Genomic DNA, 19,865 nt, shown 5'->3' with positions numbered 1-19,865 from the left:
GAGTTTGGATAGAAATAGCAAGTGATTAGGATAAAGAATTAAACAGTGTCTGGTATATAGAAGATTCTCAATTAATAATGAATGAATGAATGTCCTTATGAGCCAGACTGAGTTTGAATTTTATCCCAGGCCAATGGATTTCCAGCACAGGATGGCAAGATCAAATTTGCACTTCTGAAAGATCTGCACTGCAGAGAATGGATTCAAATTGAAGATAGGAAGGCCAGTTAGAAGGTTTTTGCTGGTGTCCTGAGTAAATGTAGTGGCTAGTCAATAAATCTTTGGAATATTAAATACTTAGCATTTTCTATTCATTAAAATAGTTCATATAACTGTGTAGTAATAATTTGTGGTATGTACATCAGATAATCCCAGAAGTGCTTTTACTATGCTACCTGGCAATATTATGGAAGAAGGGTTTTCAGGAAAATACAGTAAAAGCTTATTTATCTAATGCAATTGAAACAATTAGACGTATGTATATATATCTTAAATGTTTTACTTAACCTAAAAAAATAAGTACACATTCATTTACCAGTCTTTCAATCTAGAGCCAGACGTCCTTTCTTTGCATGTGGATCTTCTCATTGGATCTGTCTATAGTCTTTTTTACATAAATGACAAACATAATGCATTTTTATGATATCCAAATTTATTTTTGTTCAAATTGAATGAGACATTACACTCTTGTGAAGTAATGAGAACATTTTTACAGTTGTTTTTCCAACCTTTCACAATTGTTTTGCCCACATTAATTTTGATAGCAATATTTTATTAGCTACTTGCATTTATGCTTTTCTAAAGCAATCATCTTATTTTTTATAGTATATTGGACACCTCACATCTTGGTCCACCTTTTATTCTACCTATTGTTGCACCACAAGCTTTTTGCAGGTGTAAATTGATGGTGTTGAGTCTTAGCTGTACTGTTTTCCAGAGCTTTCTAACATCATAGCATGAGATGCCTTTGTTATGCCTTAGAGAAACTCCCCAAACACATGGGGGTGGCAACCTCATACATGTGCAAGGGAGTTATGCTTCATGGGAAACCTTTGATCAAAAGGGATAAGACTGTGCAGGTAGATTTCCAGTTGCTCATGGCAGCAACCTACTCAATAATACACCCTTATATTGGCTTTCTTCCTTTTCCAGCTCTCCATTCTTAGGATCACATTACTGCCTGCATATATCTTGTCTTAGGGTTAACTTCTTGGGAGGCAGATCAAGCTAAGACTCATAGAATCAACAACTCTCTTTTTAAAATACATTATTTTACCTAATGTTTAATTGTATTACATATTTATAACAAGTGCAACCACCAAAATCAGGTTCGGGAAAATACCTAACTGCCCTTGGTAAGCATCTCTTGCAATCACTGGGGGCTAAAGTAACAGACAGGGGTCTACCAGCCTCCTGCAGTCAGCACGCCCTGCTCTACATAAGTCTGCTTTACTGCAGAGGGGAGGGTATTGGTTAATCTGAAGATTTTGTTAAGTGGAGGTCAGATAAGAGGTGTTCAGCAGAATGTTATTTTAGAATTCATCAGAATTTATAAGATGCCTTAGTGAGCCCAAGTCAGGAGTGTGAAGATGATGAAGTTTGGAGGTTTTAATTTTAATCTACTTTTTCTGCTCTTTATCTTGCTCCAAAGTATTCTGCATGCTTTGTTCAGTCAACATTGGTTCTCAGGAATTCATTACTCACATACTCTATGGAACAAAATACAAATAATGATTGATGTGTGACCATCTTTACCCTACCCTTAACAGATCCTCAGGAATTGTTATGTTTTTGAATAAAAATGTATCACTAACTATTGGAATTTAAAGGATAAATAAACTTGGAGAAGAGGTATGTATAGAAGTTGTGGGAAAGAAAATGTAGGGAGTGAAAACTTGATGTCTTTGGAAATCACACTATGAAGGTGCTCATTTATACCTGCTGAACTTATGAGGTGGTTTGCACAAGTGGATTCACCTATCAGTGATTGTCCTCTTAACAGTTCTCTTACATAGAGACCTTTATCTGAGAATTGTTCTTATATCCTTCATTAGGTAAACATCTCTAGCAGCTACTTCTTTTTCTCTCATCTCACCCAGAACTGATGGAAGGAATAGGAAGATGGATTTGGAAATCTACAATAAAATAGCAAATGCTTGTATTGTGAGTATTTAGTGCCAGACATGGTTAAATCTCACGAGAAACTTATGAGTACTATCATTCTCACTTTATAGATGGGGGAACTGAGGCACAGAGAAGTTAAAATGCTTGTCCAAAATCACAGCAAGGAAATGTCAGAGCTGGCATTTGGCCCTCATTTAAATTAAAAATAAACAAAGATACAAAATGTAAGTGGAAAGCAAAAATCATTATAAAAATTTGGGATTGCGGGGGGCGGAGCCAAGATGGCGGCGTGAGTAGAGCAGTGGAAATCTCCTCACAAAAACACATAGAGCTATGAAAATATAACAAAAATCTTCATAAAATAGAGACCACAGGACACAGGACAACATCCAGACCACATCCACACCTGCAAGAACCCAGTGCCTTGTGAAGGGGGTAAGATACAAGCCCCGGCCCGGCGGGACCCGAGCGCCCCTCCCCCCAGCTCCCGGCGGGTGGAGACAAACCGGAGCGGTTTTTTTTTTTTTTTTTTTTTTTTTGGCGAGCGCTTTTTGGAAGCCTTAGAGGGACGGGCCCCCGTTGCTGGGGAGGCAGGGTGGCGGGACCGGTGAGGAGGTGCCTGGGAACGGCGCCGGAGGACAAAGAATATCCCGCGTTTCTCCCTGCGAGACCTGGGGGCGGGTGCCTGAGACCGGTGCCTGAGGACGGAGGAGGTCGCGCGTTTTTCCCCTTTTTTTTTTTTTCTCTTTTTGGCGAGCGCTTTTTGGAAGCCTTGAAGGGACGGGGACCCCAGTGCTAGGGAGGCACGGTGGCGGGACTGGTGAGTGGGTGGCTGGGACCGGCGCCTGAGGACAAAGAATATCCCCCGTTTTTCCCTGCGGGACCGGTGGGCGGGTGCCTGAGACCGGCACTTGAGGACAGAGGAAATCGCGCGTTTTTCCCCTTTTTTTTTCTCTTTTCTGCGAGTGCTTTTTGGAAGCCTAAAAGGGACAGGGACCCCGGTGCTAGGGAGGCAGGGCGGCGGGACTGGTGAGCGGGTGCCTGGGACCGGCACCTGAGGACAAAGAATATCCCGCATTTTTCCCTGTGGGACCGGTGGGTGGGTGCCTGAGACCAGCACCTGAGGACGGAAGAAATCGCGCGTTTTTCCCCTTTTTTTTCTCTCTTTTTGCCGAGTGCTTTTTGGAAGCCTTGAAGGGACAGGGACCCCGGTGCTAGGGAGGCAGGGCGGCGGGACTGGTGAGCGGGTGCGTGGGACCAGTGCCTGAGGACAAAGAATATTGAGCGTTCCTTCCCTGCGGGACCGGTGGGTGGGTGCTTTTTGGAAGCCTTGAAAGGACAGGGACCCTGGTGCTAGGGAGACAGGGCAGCAGGACCAGTGAGCGGGTGCCTGGGACCGGCACCTGAGGACAAAAAAAAAAAAAAAAAAAATCGCTTGTTTTTTCCTTTTTTTTCCTTTTTTTTTTCTCTTTCTTTCTGTTCCCTCTCTCATTGTTGCTGCTGTTGTTTTGGTTTGGAGAGTGCTTTTTGGAAATCTTAAAGGGGCAGGACAGGTCACTTAGTCCAGAAGCAGGGAATCTGGGGATCTCTGGGCACTCTAACCCCCTGGGCAGCAGGGAGCACAGAGGCCCCTTACGGAGATAAATAGTCTCCTGGCTGCTCCCCCTCCAACGGGGCTCCACCATTTTGGAGGAACAGCCCCAGCCAGGCCAAGCCCACAGCAACAGCGGAGATAAACCCCAAAGCAACTTGGGCGGGAAGCAGAAGCCTGTCTGCGCATTAGCTGCCCAGCACAAGCCACTAGAGGTCGCTATTCTCCCAGGAAAAGGCTACAAACCAACAAGAATGGGAAGCTCTTCCAGCAGTCACTTGTACCAGCTCTGCAAACTATCTCTATCACCATGAAAAGGCAAAACTACAGGCAGACAAAGATCACAGAGACAACACCTGAGAAGGAGACAGACCTAACTAGTCCTCCTGAAAAAGAATTCAAAATAAAAAATCATGAACATGCTGACAGAGATGCAGAGAAAAATGCAAGAGCAATGGGATGAGATGCAGAGAAAAATGCAAGAGCAGTTGGATGAGATGCAGAGAAAAATGCAAGAGCAGTGGGATGAAGTCCCGGAAGGAGATCACAGATGTCAGGAAAGAGATCACAGAAGTGAAACAATCCCTGGGAAGGATTTATAAGCAGAATGGATAAGATGCAAGAGGCCATTGAAGGAATAGAAGCCAGAGAACTGGAACGTATAGAAGCTGACATAGAGAGAGATAAAAGGATCTCCAGGAATGAAACAACACTAAGAGAAATATGTGACCAATACAAAAGGAAAAACATTCGTATTATAGGGATACCAGAAGAGGAAGAAAGAGGAAAAGGGATAGAAAGTGTCTTTGAAGAAATAATTGCTGAAAACTTCCCCAAACTGGGGGAGGAAATAATCGAACAGACCATGGAATTATACAGAACCCCCAACAGAAAGGATCCAAGGAGGACAACACCAAGACACATAATAATTAAAATGGCAAGGATCAAGGACAAGGAAAGAGTTTTAAAGGCAGCTAGAGAGAAAAAGGTCACCTATAAAGGAAAACCAATCAGGCTAACATCAGACTTCTCAACAAGAAACCCTACAGGCCAGAAGAGAATGGCATGATATACTTAATGCAATGAAACAGAAGGGCCTTGAACCAAGGATACTGTATCCAGCACGACTATCATTTAAATATGATGGTGGGATCAAACAATTCCCAGACAAAGCAAAAGCTGAGGGAATTTGCTTCCCACAAACCACCTCTACAGGGCATCCTACAGGGACTGCTCTAGATGGGAGCACCCCTAAAAAGAGCACAGAACAAAACACACAACATATGAAGAATGGAGGAGGAGGAATAAGAAGGGGGAGAAGAAAAGACTCTCCAGACAGTGTATATAACAGCTCAATAAGCGAGCTAAGTTAGGCAGTAAGATACTAAAGAAGCTAACCTTGAACCTTTGGTAACCACGAATCTAAAGCCTGCAATGGCAATAAGTACATATCTTTCAATAGTCACCCTAAATGTAAATGGACTTAATGCACCAATCAAAAGACATAGAGTAATAGAATGGATAAAAAAGCAAGACCCATCTATATGCTGCTTACAAAGAAACTCACCTTAAACCCAAAGATAAGCATAGACTAAAAGTCAAGGGATGGAAAAACATATTTCAGGCAAACAACAGTGAGAAGGAAAGCAGGGGTTTGCAGTACTAATATCAGACAAAATAGACTTCAAAAACAAAGAAAGTAACAAGAGATAAAGAAGGCCACTACATAATGATAAAGGGCTCAGTCCAACAAGAGGATATAACCATTCTAAATATATATGCACCCAATACAGGAGCACCAGCATAATGTGAAGCAAATACTAACAGAACTAAAGAGGGAAATAGATTGCAATGCATTCATTGTAGGAGACTTCAACACACCACTCACCCCAAAGGATAGATCCACCGGGCAGAAAATAAGTAAAGAAACACAGGCACTGAACAACACACTAGAACAGATGGCCCTAATAGACATCTATAGAACTCTACATCCAAAAGCAACAGGATATACATTCTTCTCAAGTGCACATGGAACATTCTCCAGAATAGACCACATACTAGCTCACAAAAAGAGCCTCAGTAAATTCCACAATATTGAAATTCTACCAACCAATTTTTGAGACCACAAAGGTATGAAAGTAGAAATAAATTCTACAAAGAAAACAAAAAGGCTCACAAACACATGGAGGCTTAACAACATCTACTAAATAATCAATGGATCAATGAACAAATCAAAATAGAGATCAAGGAATATATAGAAACAAATGACAACAACAACACTAAGCCCCAACTTCTGTGGGATGCAGCAAAATGCAGTCTTAAGAGGAAAGTATATAGCAACCCAGGCACTCTTGAAGAAGGAAGAACAATCCCAAATGAATAGTCTAACATCACAGTTATTAAAACTGGAAAAAGAAGAACAAATGAGGCCTAAAGTCAGCAGAAGGAGGGACATAATAAAGATCAGAGAAGAAATAAACAAAATTGAGAAGAATAAAATAATAGAAAAAAAATCAACGAAACCAAGAGCTGGTTCTTTGAGAAAATAAACAAAATAGATAAGCCTCTAGCCCAACTTATTAAGAGAAAAAGAGAGTTAAACACAAAATCAACATAATCAGAAATGAGAATGGAAAAATCACGACAGACTCCACAGAAATACAAAGAATTATTAAAGACTACTATGAAAACCTATATGCCAACAAGCTGGAAAACCTAGAAGAAATGGACAACTTCCTAGAAAAATACAACCTCCCAAGACTGACCAAGGAAGAAACACAAAAGTTAAACAAACCAATTACAAGCAAAGAAATTGAAACAGTAATCAAAAAAACTACCCAAGAACAAAACCCCGGGGCCGGACGGATTTACCTCGGAATTTTAACAGACACACAGAGAAGACATAATACCCATTCTCCTTAAAGTGTTCCACAAAATAGAAGAAGAGGGAATACTCCCAAACTCATTCTATGAAGCCAACATCACCCTAATTACCCAAAACCAGGAAAAAGACCCCACCAAAAAAGAAAATTACAGACCAATATCCCTGATGAATGTAGATGCAAAAATACTCAATAAAATACTAGCAAACAGAATTCAACAGTATATCAAATGGATCATACACCAATGACCAAGTGGGGTTCATCCCCAGGGATGCAAGGATGGTACAACATTCCGAAATCCATCAACATCATCCACCACATCAACCAAAAAGAAAGACAAAAACCACATGATCATCTCCATAGATGCTGAAAAAGCATTTGACAAAATTCAACATCCATTCATGATAAAAACTCTCAGCAAAATGGGAATAGAGGGCAAGTACCTCAACATAATAAAGGCCATATATGATAAACCCACAGCCAGCATTATACTGAACAGCGAGAAGCTGAAAGCATTTCCACTGAGATCGGGAACCAGACAGGGATGCCCACTCTCCCCACTGTTATTTAACATAGTACTGGAGGTCCTAGCCACGGCAATCAGACAAAACAAAGAAATACAAGGAATCCAGATTGGTAAAGAAGAAGTTAAACTGTCACTATTTGCAGATGATATGATACTGTACATAAAAAACCCTAAAAGACTCCACTCCAAAACTACTAGAACTGATATCGGAATACAGCAAAGTTGCAGGATACAAAATCAACACACAGAAATCTGTAGCTTTCCTATACACTAACAACGAATCAATAGAAAGAGAAATCAGGAAAACAATTCCATTCACCATTGCATCAAAAAAAATAAAATACCTAGGAATAAACCTAAAAAAGGAAGTGAAAGACTTATACTCTGAAAACTACAAGTCACTCTTAAGAGAAATTAAAGGGGACACTAATAAATGGAAACTCATCCCATGCTCATGGCTAGGAAGAATTAATATCGTCAAAATGGCCATCCTCCCGAAAGCAATATACAAATTTGATGCAATCCCTCTCAAATTACCAGCAACATTCTTCAATGAATTGCAACTAATAATTCAAAAATTCATATGGAAACACCAAAGACCCCGAATAGCCAAAGCAATCCTGAAAAAGAAGAATAAAGTAGGGGGGATCTCACTCCCCAACTTCAAGCTCTACTACAAAGCCATAGTAATCAAGACAATTTGGTACTGGCACAAGAACAGAGCCACAGACCAGTGGGAACAGATTAGAGACCCCAAGAAATTAACCCAAACATATATGGTCAATTAATATTTGATAAAGGAGCCATGGACCATACAATGGCAAAATGACAGTCTCTTCAACAGATGGTGCTGGCACAAACTGGACAGCTACATGTAGGAGAATGGAACTGGACCATTGTCTCACCCCATATACAAAGGTAAACTCAAAATGGATCAAAGACCTGAATGTAAGTCACGAAACCACTAAACTCTTGGAAAAATACATAAGCAAAAACCTCTTAGACAAAAACATGAGTGATCTCTTCTTGTACATATCTCCCCGGGCAAGGAAAACAACAGCAAAAATGAGCAAGTGGGACTACATTAAGCTGAAAAGCTTCTGTACAGCGAAAGACACCATCAATAGAACAAAAAGGAACCCTACAGTATGGGAGAATATATTTGAAAATGACAGATCTGATAAAGGCTTGACGTCCCAGAATATATAAAGAGCTCACACGCCTCAACAAACAAAAAAACAAATAACCCAATTAAAAAATGGGCAGAGGAACTGAACAGACAGTTTCCTCCAAAAAAGAACTACAGATGGCCAAGAGACACATGAAAAGATGCTCCACATCGCTAATTATCAGAGAAATGCAAATTAAAACTACAATGAGGTATCACCTCACACCAGTAAGGATAGCTGCCATCCAAAAGGACAAACAACAACAAATGTTGGCGAGGCTGTGGGAGAAAGGGGAACCCTCCTACACTGCTGGTGGGAATGTAAATTAGTTCAACCATTGTGGAAAGCAGTATGGAGGTGCATCAAAATGCTCAAAACAGCCCTACCATTTGACCCAGGAATTCCACTCCTAGGAATTTACCCTAAGAACGCAGCAATCAAGTTTGAGAAAGACAGATGCACTCCTATGTTTATCGCAGCACTATTTACAATAGCCAAGAATTGGAAGGAACCTAAATGTCCATCTGTAGATGAATGGATAAAGAAGATGTGGTACATATACACAATGGAATACTACTCAGCCATAAGAAGTGGAAAAATCCAACTATTTGCAGCAACATGGATGGAGCTGGAGAGTATTATGCTCAGTGAAATAAGCCAAGCGGAGAAAGAGAAATACCAAATGATTTCACTCATCTGAGAGGAGTATAGGAACAAAGGAAAAACTGAAGGAACAAAACAGCAGCAGAATTACAGAAACCCAAAAATGGACTAACAGGTACCAAAGGGAAAGGAACTGGGGAGGATGGGTGGGCAGGGAAGGGATAAGGGAGGGGAAGAAGAAGGGGGGTATTAAGATTAGCATGCATGGGGGGGAGGGAGAAAGGGGAGGGTGGGCTGCACAACACAGAGAGGACAAGTAGTGACTCTACCACATTTTGCTAAGCTGATGGACAGTAACTGTAATGTGGTTGTTAGGGGGGACCTGATATAGGGGAGAGCATAGTAAACATAGTATTCTTCAGGTAAGTGTAGATTAAAAATTTAAAAAAAAAAAAAAGAAAGAAAGAAAGAAAATGGGGATTACTCCTTAACAGGATAAAACTATTGGTAAATCAAAGATCAACGCATGCTTTAAATATCGTTAATGTTGATCACTTAAAGGGTGTCAGATGATCAGCTATGGAGGTACTCTTTTCTGATAATATTCCTTTCTCTTAATTAAAAAAAAAAAAAAAAAAGCAGTTCCTGTTTGCTGACCTCCAATGAGTTCTGCACAGTGGTATAGAGGGCATGTCAAAGTGTGGGCAATGGGTCTGTTTGTTTCTACGCAGAAGATCAAGGCCTAGCTTGGATACCCAGAAAATGAACTAAGATACGATATGAGGAGGAGCTTCCGGCATCAGCACTCTCTGGAGGACTCGTGCCGGGGGTATGATCATCAAAAAGGCCTCCACAGGGATCCGGACGATGCTGCGGTTGTGGCTGCATCCAGCCCACTGTCTCCTGGACTTGCCATAAGAAGGAGGAGGGAGATGTCTAGGCTGGCATGTGCATACAGTGAGACAACGAATTTGACTGGATCTGTACTGTTGGAACTCAACCAGGGGTTGGGAGGGGTGCAAGTTGTAGCACCCCAAAATCTCAATGACTATAGACTATCTATGGTTAAAAGAACATATGGGATGTGAACAGATCCCAGAAATGGGGCTGCTTTAATTTGTCTGATGGTTCAAGTACAGTTGGAAAATATCCATCATATCATAGATAAATTTTCACAAATGCCTAGGGTGCCTAAATGGTTTTCTTGGCTTCAACTGGAGATGGCTGGTAATTATAGATTATGCTGTTGTTTATGTCACCGTATTCCTATTATGTTAATATGTGTGTGCAAATTAGTTAGTAGTTTAAAACCTATACATACTTAAAGGTACTATACAAGAAGATATGTCATAGAAATAATCAATCCTCCCAAGTTTCCTTCATATGCTACATCTATAGCTTTTCTTCTTCCTTCCTAATTACAAACCTTAAATAGAATTCGTGCCTCATATCGAATTTACTGAGTATCATAATTCCTCCAGGTGGTAAAGATACCTCGAGACAAGTGCTGGGCATAGAAGCCACAGGGCATAAATCTGCAAAGAAGTAAAAAGCTAACCTTTGCAAACAATATGGCTTCTCTCTCACTTACCAACTTTACATTTCCCTGTATGGCCCCGGAAGATGACTGGTTAGCCAGAGACGGGTAAGATTCCTCAAGGGAGGAACAACCTAAGACAGGCACAGTCGCAGGGGGGCCATCAGGTTAGAATTTGGGGATCAACAGAGGTGAGGCTCAGAACCTCACCCCCCCTGCTTTGAGAGAAATCTTCTGCATCCATGGATGTCTTGCTGCCCTTGTCTAGCCTGGATTAATACTTAGTCCATAGGCACACACCTGATCATCTGATCATCTACATTTGCCTTCTTACAGCACTAAACTATGTTTTCTACCTTTATCTTGCATCTACCTACCACTTCAGCATTTTATTAAAAATAAAAATAATAATAATAATAGGAGAAATGTGGGATCAACATATAAATCAAGTACAAAAATCAAATGAATATTCATATTTGACCTGATGGTTTATAGGTCATATTGCATGATCAAAACCGAAAGTTTCTGTGATGAATGCCCTTGTACTGTTCACCATGTAAGAATTTATTCACTCTGTAAGAATTCGTTCACCATGTAAGAACTTGTTTGTTATGCTTCAGAAGATTGGAGACTGACGAGAATTAGGCTTGAGATGGATTAATGATTGTACATTGAGCATTGACCCCCCTATACTGAATTTTATTGTTGTTAACAACCATTTGATCAATAAATATGAGAGATGCCCTCTCAAAAAAAAAAAAAAAAAAAAATTTGGGATTGCTGCATTATAAAACAACTTGAATCTGGAGGAAACCCACTGAAGGCCAACCACTGAAGGGAGCTCAGTTTTCTGGCTAAATGGGGCTTCAGTTTGTTCTCACAGCAGTTTCCTCTCTAGAGAGGAACAGACCTCAGAACAACCTACTTGACTGCTTCCTATAACTACCCTCCAATGGACGAACAAAACCTCCAAAGTACAGCCCATCTCTCACCCCAGAATAGGGTCTGGAACAACCCCACCCAAAGAAGGACTGTGCTCAAAGAACATACTCTCAGTAGAGTGAGTTCTGTGGGCTTCAGACAGAAAGATGCTAATTAGTCACTTTCTAGTGCTACCTGTAGGTGCCAGACAATTTTCTTTCTGCAACCTTATTCAAGAGCTCCCATGTTACAGACTATAGCAGTTCCAAGAGGTATAATTTTGTGATGTGCTTGGTAATTTTAACTTTACAGTGATGCTCTCTTTTCCCTCTGTCATCAAGTGCTTCACTTTATTTTGATCTGTTTTCTGTTAATCACTCTATGTACTAAAAGTGAATCCCCATTTTTTTCCTCTCAGAAGTACTTAGAATCTTAGAAAGTGTGGATGACAAGTTTTGACATTTTATTTTTACCATAGCATATTCCCTGTGGATTATGAAAGAGTCATTATGAAAGAATTGGGTTAATGTTTGGAGTCTCTATTCTGCTCATTGGTCTGTGGCTCTGTTCTTGTGCCCGTACCAAATTGTCTTGATTACTGTGGCTTTGTAGTAGAGCTTGATGTTGGGGAGTGAGATCCCCCCCACTTTATTCTTCCTTCTTAGGATTGCTTTGGCTATTCGGAGTCTTTGGTGGTTCCATATGAATTTTTGAACTGTTTGTTCCAGTTCATTGAAGAGTGCTGTTGGTAATTTGATAGGGATTGCCTCGAATCTGTATATTGCTTTAGGCAGGATGGCCATTTTGACGATATTAATTCTTCCTAGCCAGGAGCATGGGATGAGTTTCCATTTGTTAGTGACCTCTTTAATTTCTCTTAAGAGTGTCTTATAGTTTTCAGGGTGTAGGTCTTTCACTTCTTTGGTTAGGTTTATACCTAGGTATTTTATTCTTTTTGATGCTATTGTGAATGGAATTGTCTTCCTGATTTCTCTTTCTATTAGCTAATTGTTAGTGTATAGGAAAGCCACAGAGTTCTGTGTGTTAATTTTGTATCCTGCAACTTTGCTGAATTCCAATATTAGCTCTAGTAGTTTTGGAGTGGAGTCTTTAGGGTTTTTTATGTACAAAATCATGTCATCTGCAAATAGTGACAGTTTAACTTCTTCTTTACCAATCTGGTTTCCTTGTATTTCTTTGTTTTGTCTGATTGCCATGGCTAGGACCTCCAGTACTATGTTGAATAACAGTGGGGAGAGTGGGCTTCCATGTCTTGTTCCAGATCGCAGAAGAAAAGCTTTCAGCTTCTTGCTGTTCAGTATGATGTTGGGTTTATCATATATGGCCTTTATTATGTTGAGGTACTTGCCCTCCATAACCATTTTTGATGAGAGTTTTTATCATGAATGGATGTTGAATTTTGTCACATGCTTTTTCAGCATCTATGGAGATGATCATGTGGTTTTTGTCTTTCTTTTTGTTGATGTGGTGGATGATGTTGATGGATTTTCGAATGTTGTACCATGCTTGCATCCCTGGGATGAATCCCACTTGGTCACGGTGTATGATCCTTTTGATGTATTTTTGAATTCGGTTTGCTAATATTTTTTTGAGTATTTTTGCATCTACATTCATCAGGGATATTGGTCTGTAGTTTTCTTTTTGGTGGGGTCTTTTCCTGGTTTTGGTATTAGGGTGATGTTGGCTTCATAGAATGAGTTTGGGAGTATTCCCTCTTCTTCTATTTTATGGAACACTTTAAGGAGAATGGGTATTATGTGTTCTCTGTATGTCTGATAAAATTCCGAGCTAAATCTGTCTGGTCCAGGGGTTGTTCTTTGGATAGTTTTTTTATTACCACTTCAATTTCTTTGTTGGTAATTGGTTTGTGTAGATTTTGTGTTTCTTCCTTGGTCAGTCTTGGAAGGTTGTATTTTTCTCAGAAGTTGTCCATTTCTTCTAGGTTTTCCAGCTTCATAGCATATAGGTTTTCATAGCAGTCTCTAATAATTCTTTGTATTTGTTAGGTCCATCGTGATGTTTCCTTTCTCATTTCTGATTCTGTTCACGTGTGTTGATTCTCTTTTTCTCTTAATAAGTCTGGCTAGGGGCTTACCTATTTTGTTTATTTTCTGAAAGAGCCAGCTTTTGGTTTCATTGATTTTTATCTATTGTTTTATTCTTCTGAATTTTGCTTATTTCTTCTCTGCTCTTTATTATGTCCTTCCTTCTGCTGACTTTAGGCCTCATTTATTCTTCTTTTTCCAATTTTGATAATTGTAACGTTAAGACTATTCATTTGGATTTGTTCTTCCTTCTTTAAATATGCCTGGATTGCTATATACTTTCCTCTTCAGACTGCTTTTGCTACATCCCAGAGAAGTTTGGACTTTGTGTTGTTGTTGTCATTTATTTCCATATACTGCTGGATCTCCATTTTAATTTGCTCATTGATCCATTGACTATTTAGGTGCGTGTTGTTAAGCCTCCATGTGTTTGTGAGTTGTTGTACATGTTTTGGTAGACATAGTCCCAGTGTAGGATTGCTGTGTCATCAGATAAACTCATTTTTAGATTTACCAGATGGACCAGAAGTTTCCCAAAGGGTCACTTCAGTTTACACTTCCATCAGCAACATAAGAGAATTCCTCATTGTCATTAATATTTGGTATTACAGGTGTAAGTCTTTTTTACTTTTCACCACTTTTGGTGGAGTGTGGTAATATTTCACTGTGGTTTTAATTTGCATTTCTCAGCTGAGTATGCTGACGGTTTTTTTATTAATGCTTATATGCTTAACTTTCATGAAGTGCCTGAGAAAGTGTTTTCCCATTAAAAAAATTAGGTTGTCTTTTTCTTGTTGATTTGTAGTTCCTTATAGTAAATATGAGTCATTTGTTGGATATGTATATTGCCATCATTTTTTTTCCAGTTTGTGGCTTGCTTTTTCATATTTTAAGGATATCTTTAAGAGAGTAGAAGTTTTACATTTTGTGCAAAGCAATTTATTTACATTTTTTCTTATGCCAATTATTTTCCTTTTCCAGTTTAACAAATATTTGCCTATCTCCAGATACAGAAGATACTCTCCTATATTTTCTTCCAGAAAACTTACTGTATACCTTTCACATTTAGGTCTCTGACCAATCGCAAATTAATTTTTGTGCATGGTGTGGGGTAGCGTTCACTGTTCACTTTTTCCCATTTATTGAAAGTTTATCCTGTCCCCACTGGTTTGCGGTAGCACCTTTATTATAAATCAGGTGACTGTACCTGGGTGGGTTTGTCTCTTGACTCTCCATCCTGTCTTTTGGTTCATTGTCCATGGGCTGACCCCTCACTGTCTTAGTTATCTTTACAACAAATCTTGAACTCTGATAGCATGCCATATAACTCTGTCATTCTTCATCCTCTAGATTTTTTTGAACTATTCTAGGCTCTATGTTTTCTGAAAATAGATTCTGAAATCTTTACTTTGGAACAGATTTTTAAAGAAATGGTTTGGGAATATTAATAAATTTTCCAAAGCAAGAGGACTAACTGAAATTGGTTCTTATTGCAAGATATTTGGTAAATAAATGGATTTTTGAGATCTTAATTTCTGTCAAGGTAAAATAGCACTAAAAATACGCATCAAATTCCCTGCATAGCTGTATGACTAAAACACACATGACGCGCAGGCGTCTTGGGAACATGACCCCGGGGTCACCGCGGCGCGCTGCCTGATGCGGGGAGGCCGGGGGAAGCCCTGTGGGACCGACCGAGAGAGCTCAGCAGCTTGCAGTGACCGGCGGGGATGCCTGCCGGGAGCTCAACAGGCTGCAATCCTGTGCCTCCCCTTTTTTTTTTTTTCCTGGGTTTCATAATCATCTCTGTCAGGAATACATGGGTGTTTTTTTCACTATCATTAATCAACAATTATAAGAGCAATATTATAGTTAGTAGACTCCCCAGTTCATCAAGTTCCCTCCCTACCATATACCCTGTTAGAGTCACTATCCATCAGCATCGTAGGATTCTACAGAATCACTACTTGACTTCTCTACACTACTCTGACTACCACGTGGAAACCCTCCCACATTATGGGAGCTAATCTTAATGCCCCCTTTCCACCCTTCTCCTGCCCTTCCCCACCAGCCTTACTAGACGTTTACCTTTGCAAAACTGGCGATGGTGGGGAGTCTAGTAAACATAATGTCACCCCATGTAATTGGAGATTAACGACAAGTAAATAAATAAATACATGATAGAAAGCAACAGCCCAGTTTTAAAAAGACATGTGCCACCCCTATGTCTATCACAGCACTATTCACAATCAGCCAAGCTAACTGTCCATCAGAAGATGAGCAGTGGACTATTATTAGGCCATATGAAGAAAAGAAATCCTATCATTTGCAACAACATGGATGTTGCTAGAGGGTATTATGCACAGTGAAATAAGCCCAGCGGAGAAAGACAAGTATGAAATGATATCACTAACCTCCTTGAAAAGGAAAACCAAGAGAAACTGAATGAACAGAAGAGCACTAGATTCACAGATCCCAAGAAGACACTAACAGTTACCATGGGAAAGGGACTGGGGTGGATACTTGAGAATGGAGGGATAATGGGAGAGGGAAAGAAATCATGCATTGCAATTAGCATGTATAATGTGGTCAGCAGGGTCACAGGGAGTACTGTACAACACAAAGAAGACAAGTAGTGATTCTACAGCATCTTACTATGCTCATGGATATTGACTGCAGTGGGGTATCTGCGGGGCATCTTCGTGACGGGGGGAGTCTAGAAAACATAATGTTACTCATGTAATTGTGTTTTAATGACAGATAGACAGGCAGACAGATAGTTACACACAGATGGAAAGACAGATTAATGAATGAATGCATAAATAAATTAATACATACATACATACATACATTTAAGGAAGACAAGAAAGACAGAATGATAGATCAACAGATAGATCGATAGACAGATAAATATACACAGATAGATAGAAAGACAGATGAATGAATATATGAATAAATAAATACATATATGAGAAAAAGAATGAAATACAAGAACGAAAGAAAGAAAGGAAAGCACCAGCCCAGTTTTAAAAAGACATGAGCACTCCTAGGTTTATCACAGCACTATCCACAATAGCCAATCCACAATTCCATGAGCTACATTATGGTTACTACACGCCCCAGATCAAGTCCACCCAACATACTCCATTACAGTCACTGTCCTTCAGACTAACAAGATGCTACAGAATCACTACTTAAGCTCTCTGTACTACACTGACTTTCCCGTGGGACCTCCCCACACATCAACTGAGCTGATCTTAATGCCCCCTCTACACCCTTCTCCCTCCCTTCCCAACCGGCCTTCCTAGCCCCTTTCCTTTGGTAAATTAGTAGTGGGGGGCGTCAAGTAAACTTAATGGTACTCATGTAGCTGTAGACTAATGATAAATAAATAAACAATAAGTAAGTAAGTACATACATGAATATGTACATACATACATAAAAAATAAATAATAGAATGCAGCAGACCAGTTTAGAAAAGACATGGGCAACCCTATGTTTGTCACGGCACTATACACAATAGCCAAGATAGGTGTCCATCAGTAGATGAACAGTGGAATATTATTCAGCCAGATGAAGAAAATCAATCCTACCAATTACAACAACATGGATGGAGCTGGAGGGTATTATGCTCAGTGAAATAAGCCATGCAGAACACAAAAAATGTCAAATGATTTCACTCACCTGTGGAGTATCAGAAAAAATAAAAAGAGTGAAGGAACAAGACAGTAGTAGCCTCACCAAACCCAAGAATGGACTCATGGTTACAAAAGGGAATGTGACTGAGGAGGATGGGTTGGAAAGGAGGGAAGAGAGGGAAAATGGGGCACTAGAGTAGCACACATAATGTGGGCAGGGGGGGGCAGGCATGGGCAAGGCAGTATCACACATTGAAGATTACTAGCGCTTCTTCTACAGCATATTCCTGGGCTAATGGACATTGACTCTTACAGGCTATGAGGTGGGGACTTGGTAATGGGGGTATTTTAATAACCATAATGTTGCGCATTGGAAACTGTTTAGTACTGACACCAAAATAAAAAGAAAACACACAGTACCTCGGGTCTGGATTCCATTTTACCTGATGCTGTCAAGTTGTTCAGTGTCCACCTCACCAGAATCCCAGCTGCTCCTCTAAGCATACCCATTCTTTCTCTAGGACAGAGGCAGCACTGTGACATCATGGGATTCTCCAGGCACCAGTGCTGCTCTTGCAAACTCCACCCCCCACGGCGGGCACTGCCCAGCTGTGGGGAGCTGCCTCACAAGATGAACAGGGGAATATTGTTCACCATATATACAATGATTTCATCATGATTGGAGTATCCGAACAGAGACAAAACTGAAGGAGAAAACATTAGCAGTCTCACAGAGAGCAAGAATGGACTAAAAGTTACCAAAGGGAAAGAGACTGGGGTAGATGGGCAGAAATGGACGGACCAGGGAGGAGGGAACAATGGGCACATACAATTACCATAAATAATGTAGGAGGAGGGGCACGTAGAGGGCTGTAGAACACAGAGAAGACAAGTAGTGATTCCACAGCATCTTACTCTGCTCATGTACAGTGAGTGCAATGGGGTATCTTGGGCATATCTTCGTGATGGCGGCAGAAAACTAAACATAATTTTACTCATCTAAACTGTACATTAATGACGGAAAGATAGCTAGGTAGGTAGATAGATAGATCTGGCCCAGAATAATGCCTGAACCTGGACTGAAATTCACGTCAAACGCCTGAAATAAGATTGCATTCTCTGGTCCCTGCAGTTAGGAATAGATAATCGTGGAGAGAAGACTGGTTCTTGCTGTTTAAAGTGGTCTTTCTAATAATGTCTGCTCATCTAGCGTTTTCATCCTGCTTTACTATGTTATTTATGTCCAGAGGAATGTTGTTCTTCTACCCAAATGGCTGGGATTCAAAGCAGCCAGTTAGTATTTACTCACATTGTTAAGAAAGTAAAAATCTCTGATGCTCTAAATTCCAGGGGGGTGGGAGGACAATGGAAAAAATAATAATTTAATGTGGAAAAATTATTAACCCTGAAGGTATTTAAAGTTCCTTCTTTCTTCTAAGCAGACTGTGAAACCTCTGTCAGGAAGTTTGTTTTTAAACCTTCTGCCTAAATATGTTGTGGCTGAATGACAATCTTATCTAAATTCAGTTCCGTTTTTGCAAAACTCCCTCAAGTAATCTGTGAGCCATGGATTTGATATTTCAGAGAGAACTGATACTAAATTAAATGCCTAAGTTAAATAACCAGGGGATTTCGATTTTTTGTAAAAAGTTGGCTCATGTAAGAGTTCACGCTAGGCCATATTCAACCATTTTTAATACGGCCATTAATGTTTCTACTCACTTTAAGGTCAAGTGAACATCTGATAAAAAAAGGACCAAGAGTCATCTTTTCTACCCATCATTTAGTACTTACATGTGGGTACAGACATCTACAGTGTGAAGAACCAAACAGACAAATGAGAGGATGAACAACATGATTCCGAGAAGGAACTGTAAGACCACAAGCCTGGTCTGGGTGTGACAGCACCCCCCTGTGGACACTCACCATTTGCTCCTGGCCCATCCTCTGTCTTTAGATGTACCTGAGTCTGAGAAATAGAATCAACCAGATTTCTGAATATCTGAGTATGGGGGCTCCCTTTCTACAGTTCAAATCCACAAAAACCCTGGTTGCTGGTTACTCTGAGTTTGATGAGCAGAGGATATCTTTTCAGACTATGAAACATTACATGCAAATATAAGCAAATATATGCAAACATCAACTTTGAATGCAAAAATCCAGAAAAAAGACCTGGACTAGAAGGAAGCTGTGTGTTTTCCAAAGTAAGCTTTCAGTGTTTAGAATTGTAGTTTTTCTTTTCCCATCTTCCAAAATTTCAATTCTGTAGGCAACTTCAGCTCATCCCACTTAGAAGTTTGACAGTTTCAGGGTTCTAGTGAGATTCCACTTGGCCCAGAAGATAGCATAGAATTATGTTCTAAACTGTTAAAAGTGCATTGAAGAATGAAGTAGGCCCATTTTTCCTTTCATCAATATATAGGAAAGGTCTTTGAAAAAAGAAAAAAGTATACAGTGAGAATGTGCATCTTGAAGGAAAAAAAGAATGCATGGGGAAAATAATCTCATTTTAGCTCTTAGTATAATCTCTCAATTTCTGAGTTCTTGTTATTCTCCCTTTTTTGGTAAAAGAAAAAACTGATTAAACATGGTAGTGCAGTGATCTACACCATTTCTTTGGGAACTGAGTATTTTCAGCATGGAACTGCTTTTCCACAATGCTATGGGAAAACAATTCTCTAGCTGCTTTTCATATTCTGTTTTTACAACAATGTTGTTTAGACTTGGATTATAGCTTTCTTTCAAATGTTGGTGTGACAGACAAGGAACACAACTCTAAAAATCAATGACCATTCTATCTGAATTCTA

General features: G+C 39.9%; 1 protein-coding gene across 14 annotated transcripts in view; it reads left to right on the top strand.

The window, feature by feature from the left end:
* Window positions 1-19,865, top strand: part of LOC140844947 (uncharacterized) — a 205,728-nt gene that overhangs the window by 140,040 nt on the left and 45,823 nt on the right. For 5 of the 14 annotated variants that reach the window (XR_012123727.1, XM_073218597.1, XM_073218557.1 and 2 more), the window contains 2 exons: window positions 2,055-2,163; window positions 18,786-19,201. The exons of 6 other annotated variants lie outside the window; for them this stretch is intronic. Coding sequence is in view for 1 of the 8 variants with exons in the window: in XM_073218557.1 (XP_073074658.1) it covers window positions 2,055-2,058 (4 nt within the window). In the remaining 7 variants the exon portion in view is untranslated. Of the gene's footprint in view, window positions 1-2,054; window positions 2,164-18,785; window positions 19,202-19,865 lie in introns of those variants that run through there. 3 more of the 14 variants (XR_012123814.1, XR_012123702.1, XM_073218444.1) reach the window with 1 other exon arrangement.

This window comes from Manis javanica, chromosome 1 (assembly GCF_040802235.1).
Source record: "Manis javanica isolate MJ-LG chromosome 1, MJ_LKY, whole genome shotgun sequence".
Classification (NCBI taxonomy): Eukaryota; Metazoa; Chordata; class Mammalia; order Pholidota; family Manidae; genus Manis; species Manis javanica.
Note: the sequence above shows the minus strand (reverse complement) of the source record. Positions and strands in the feature narration are given on the sequence as shown.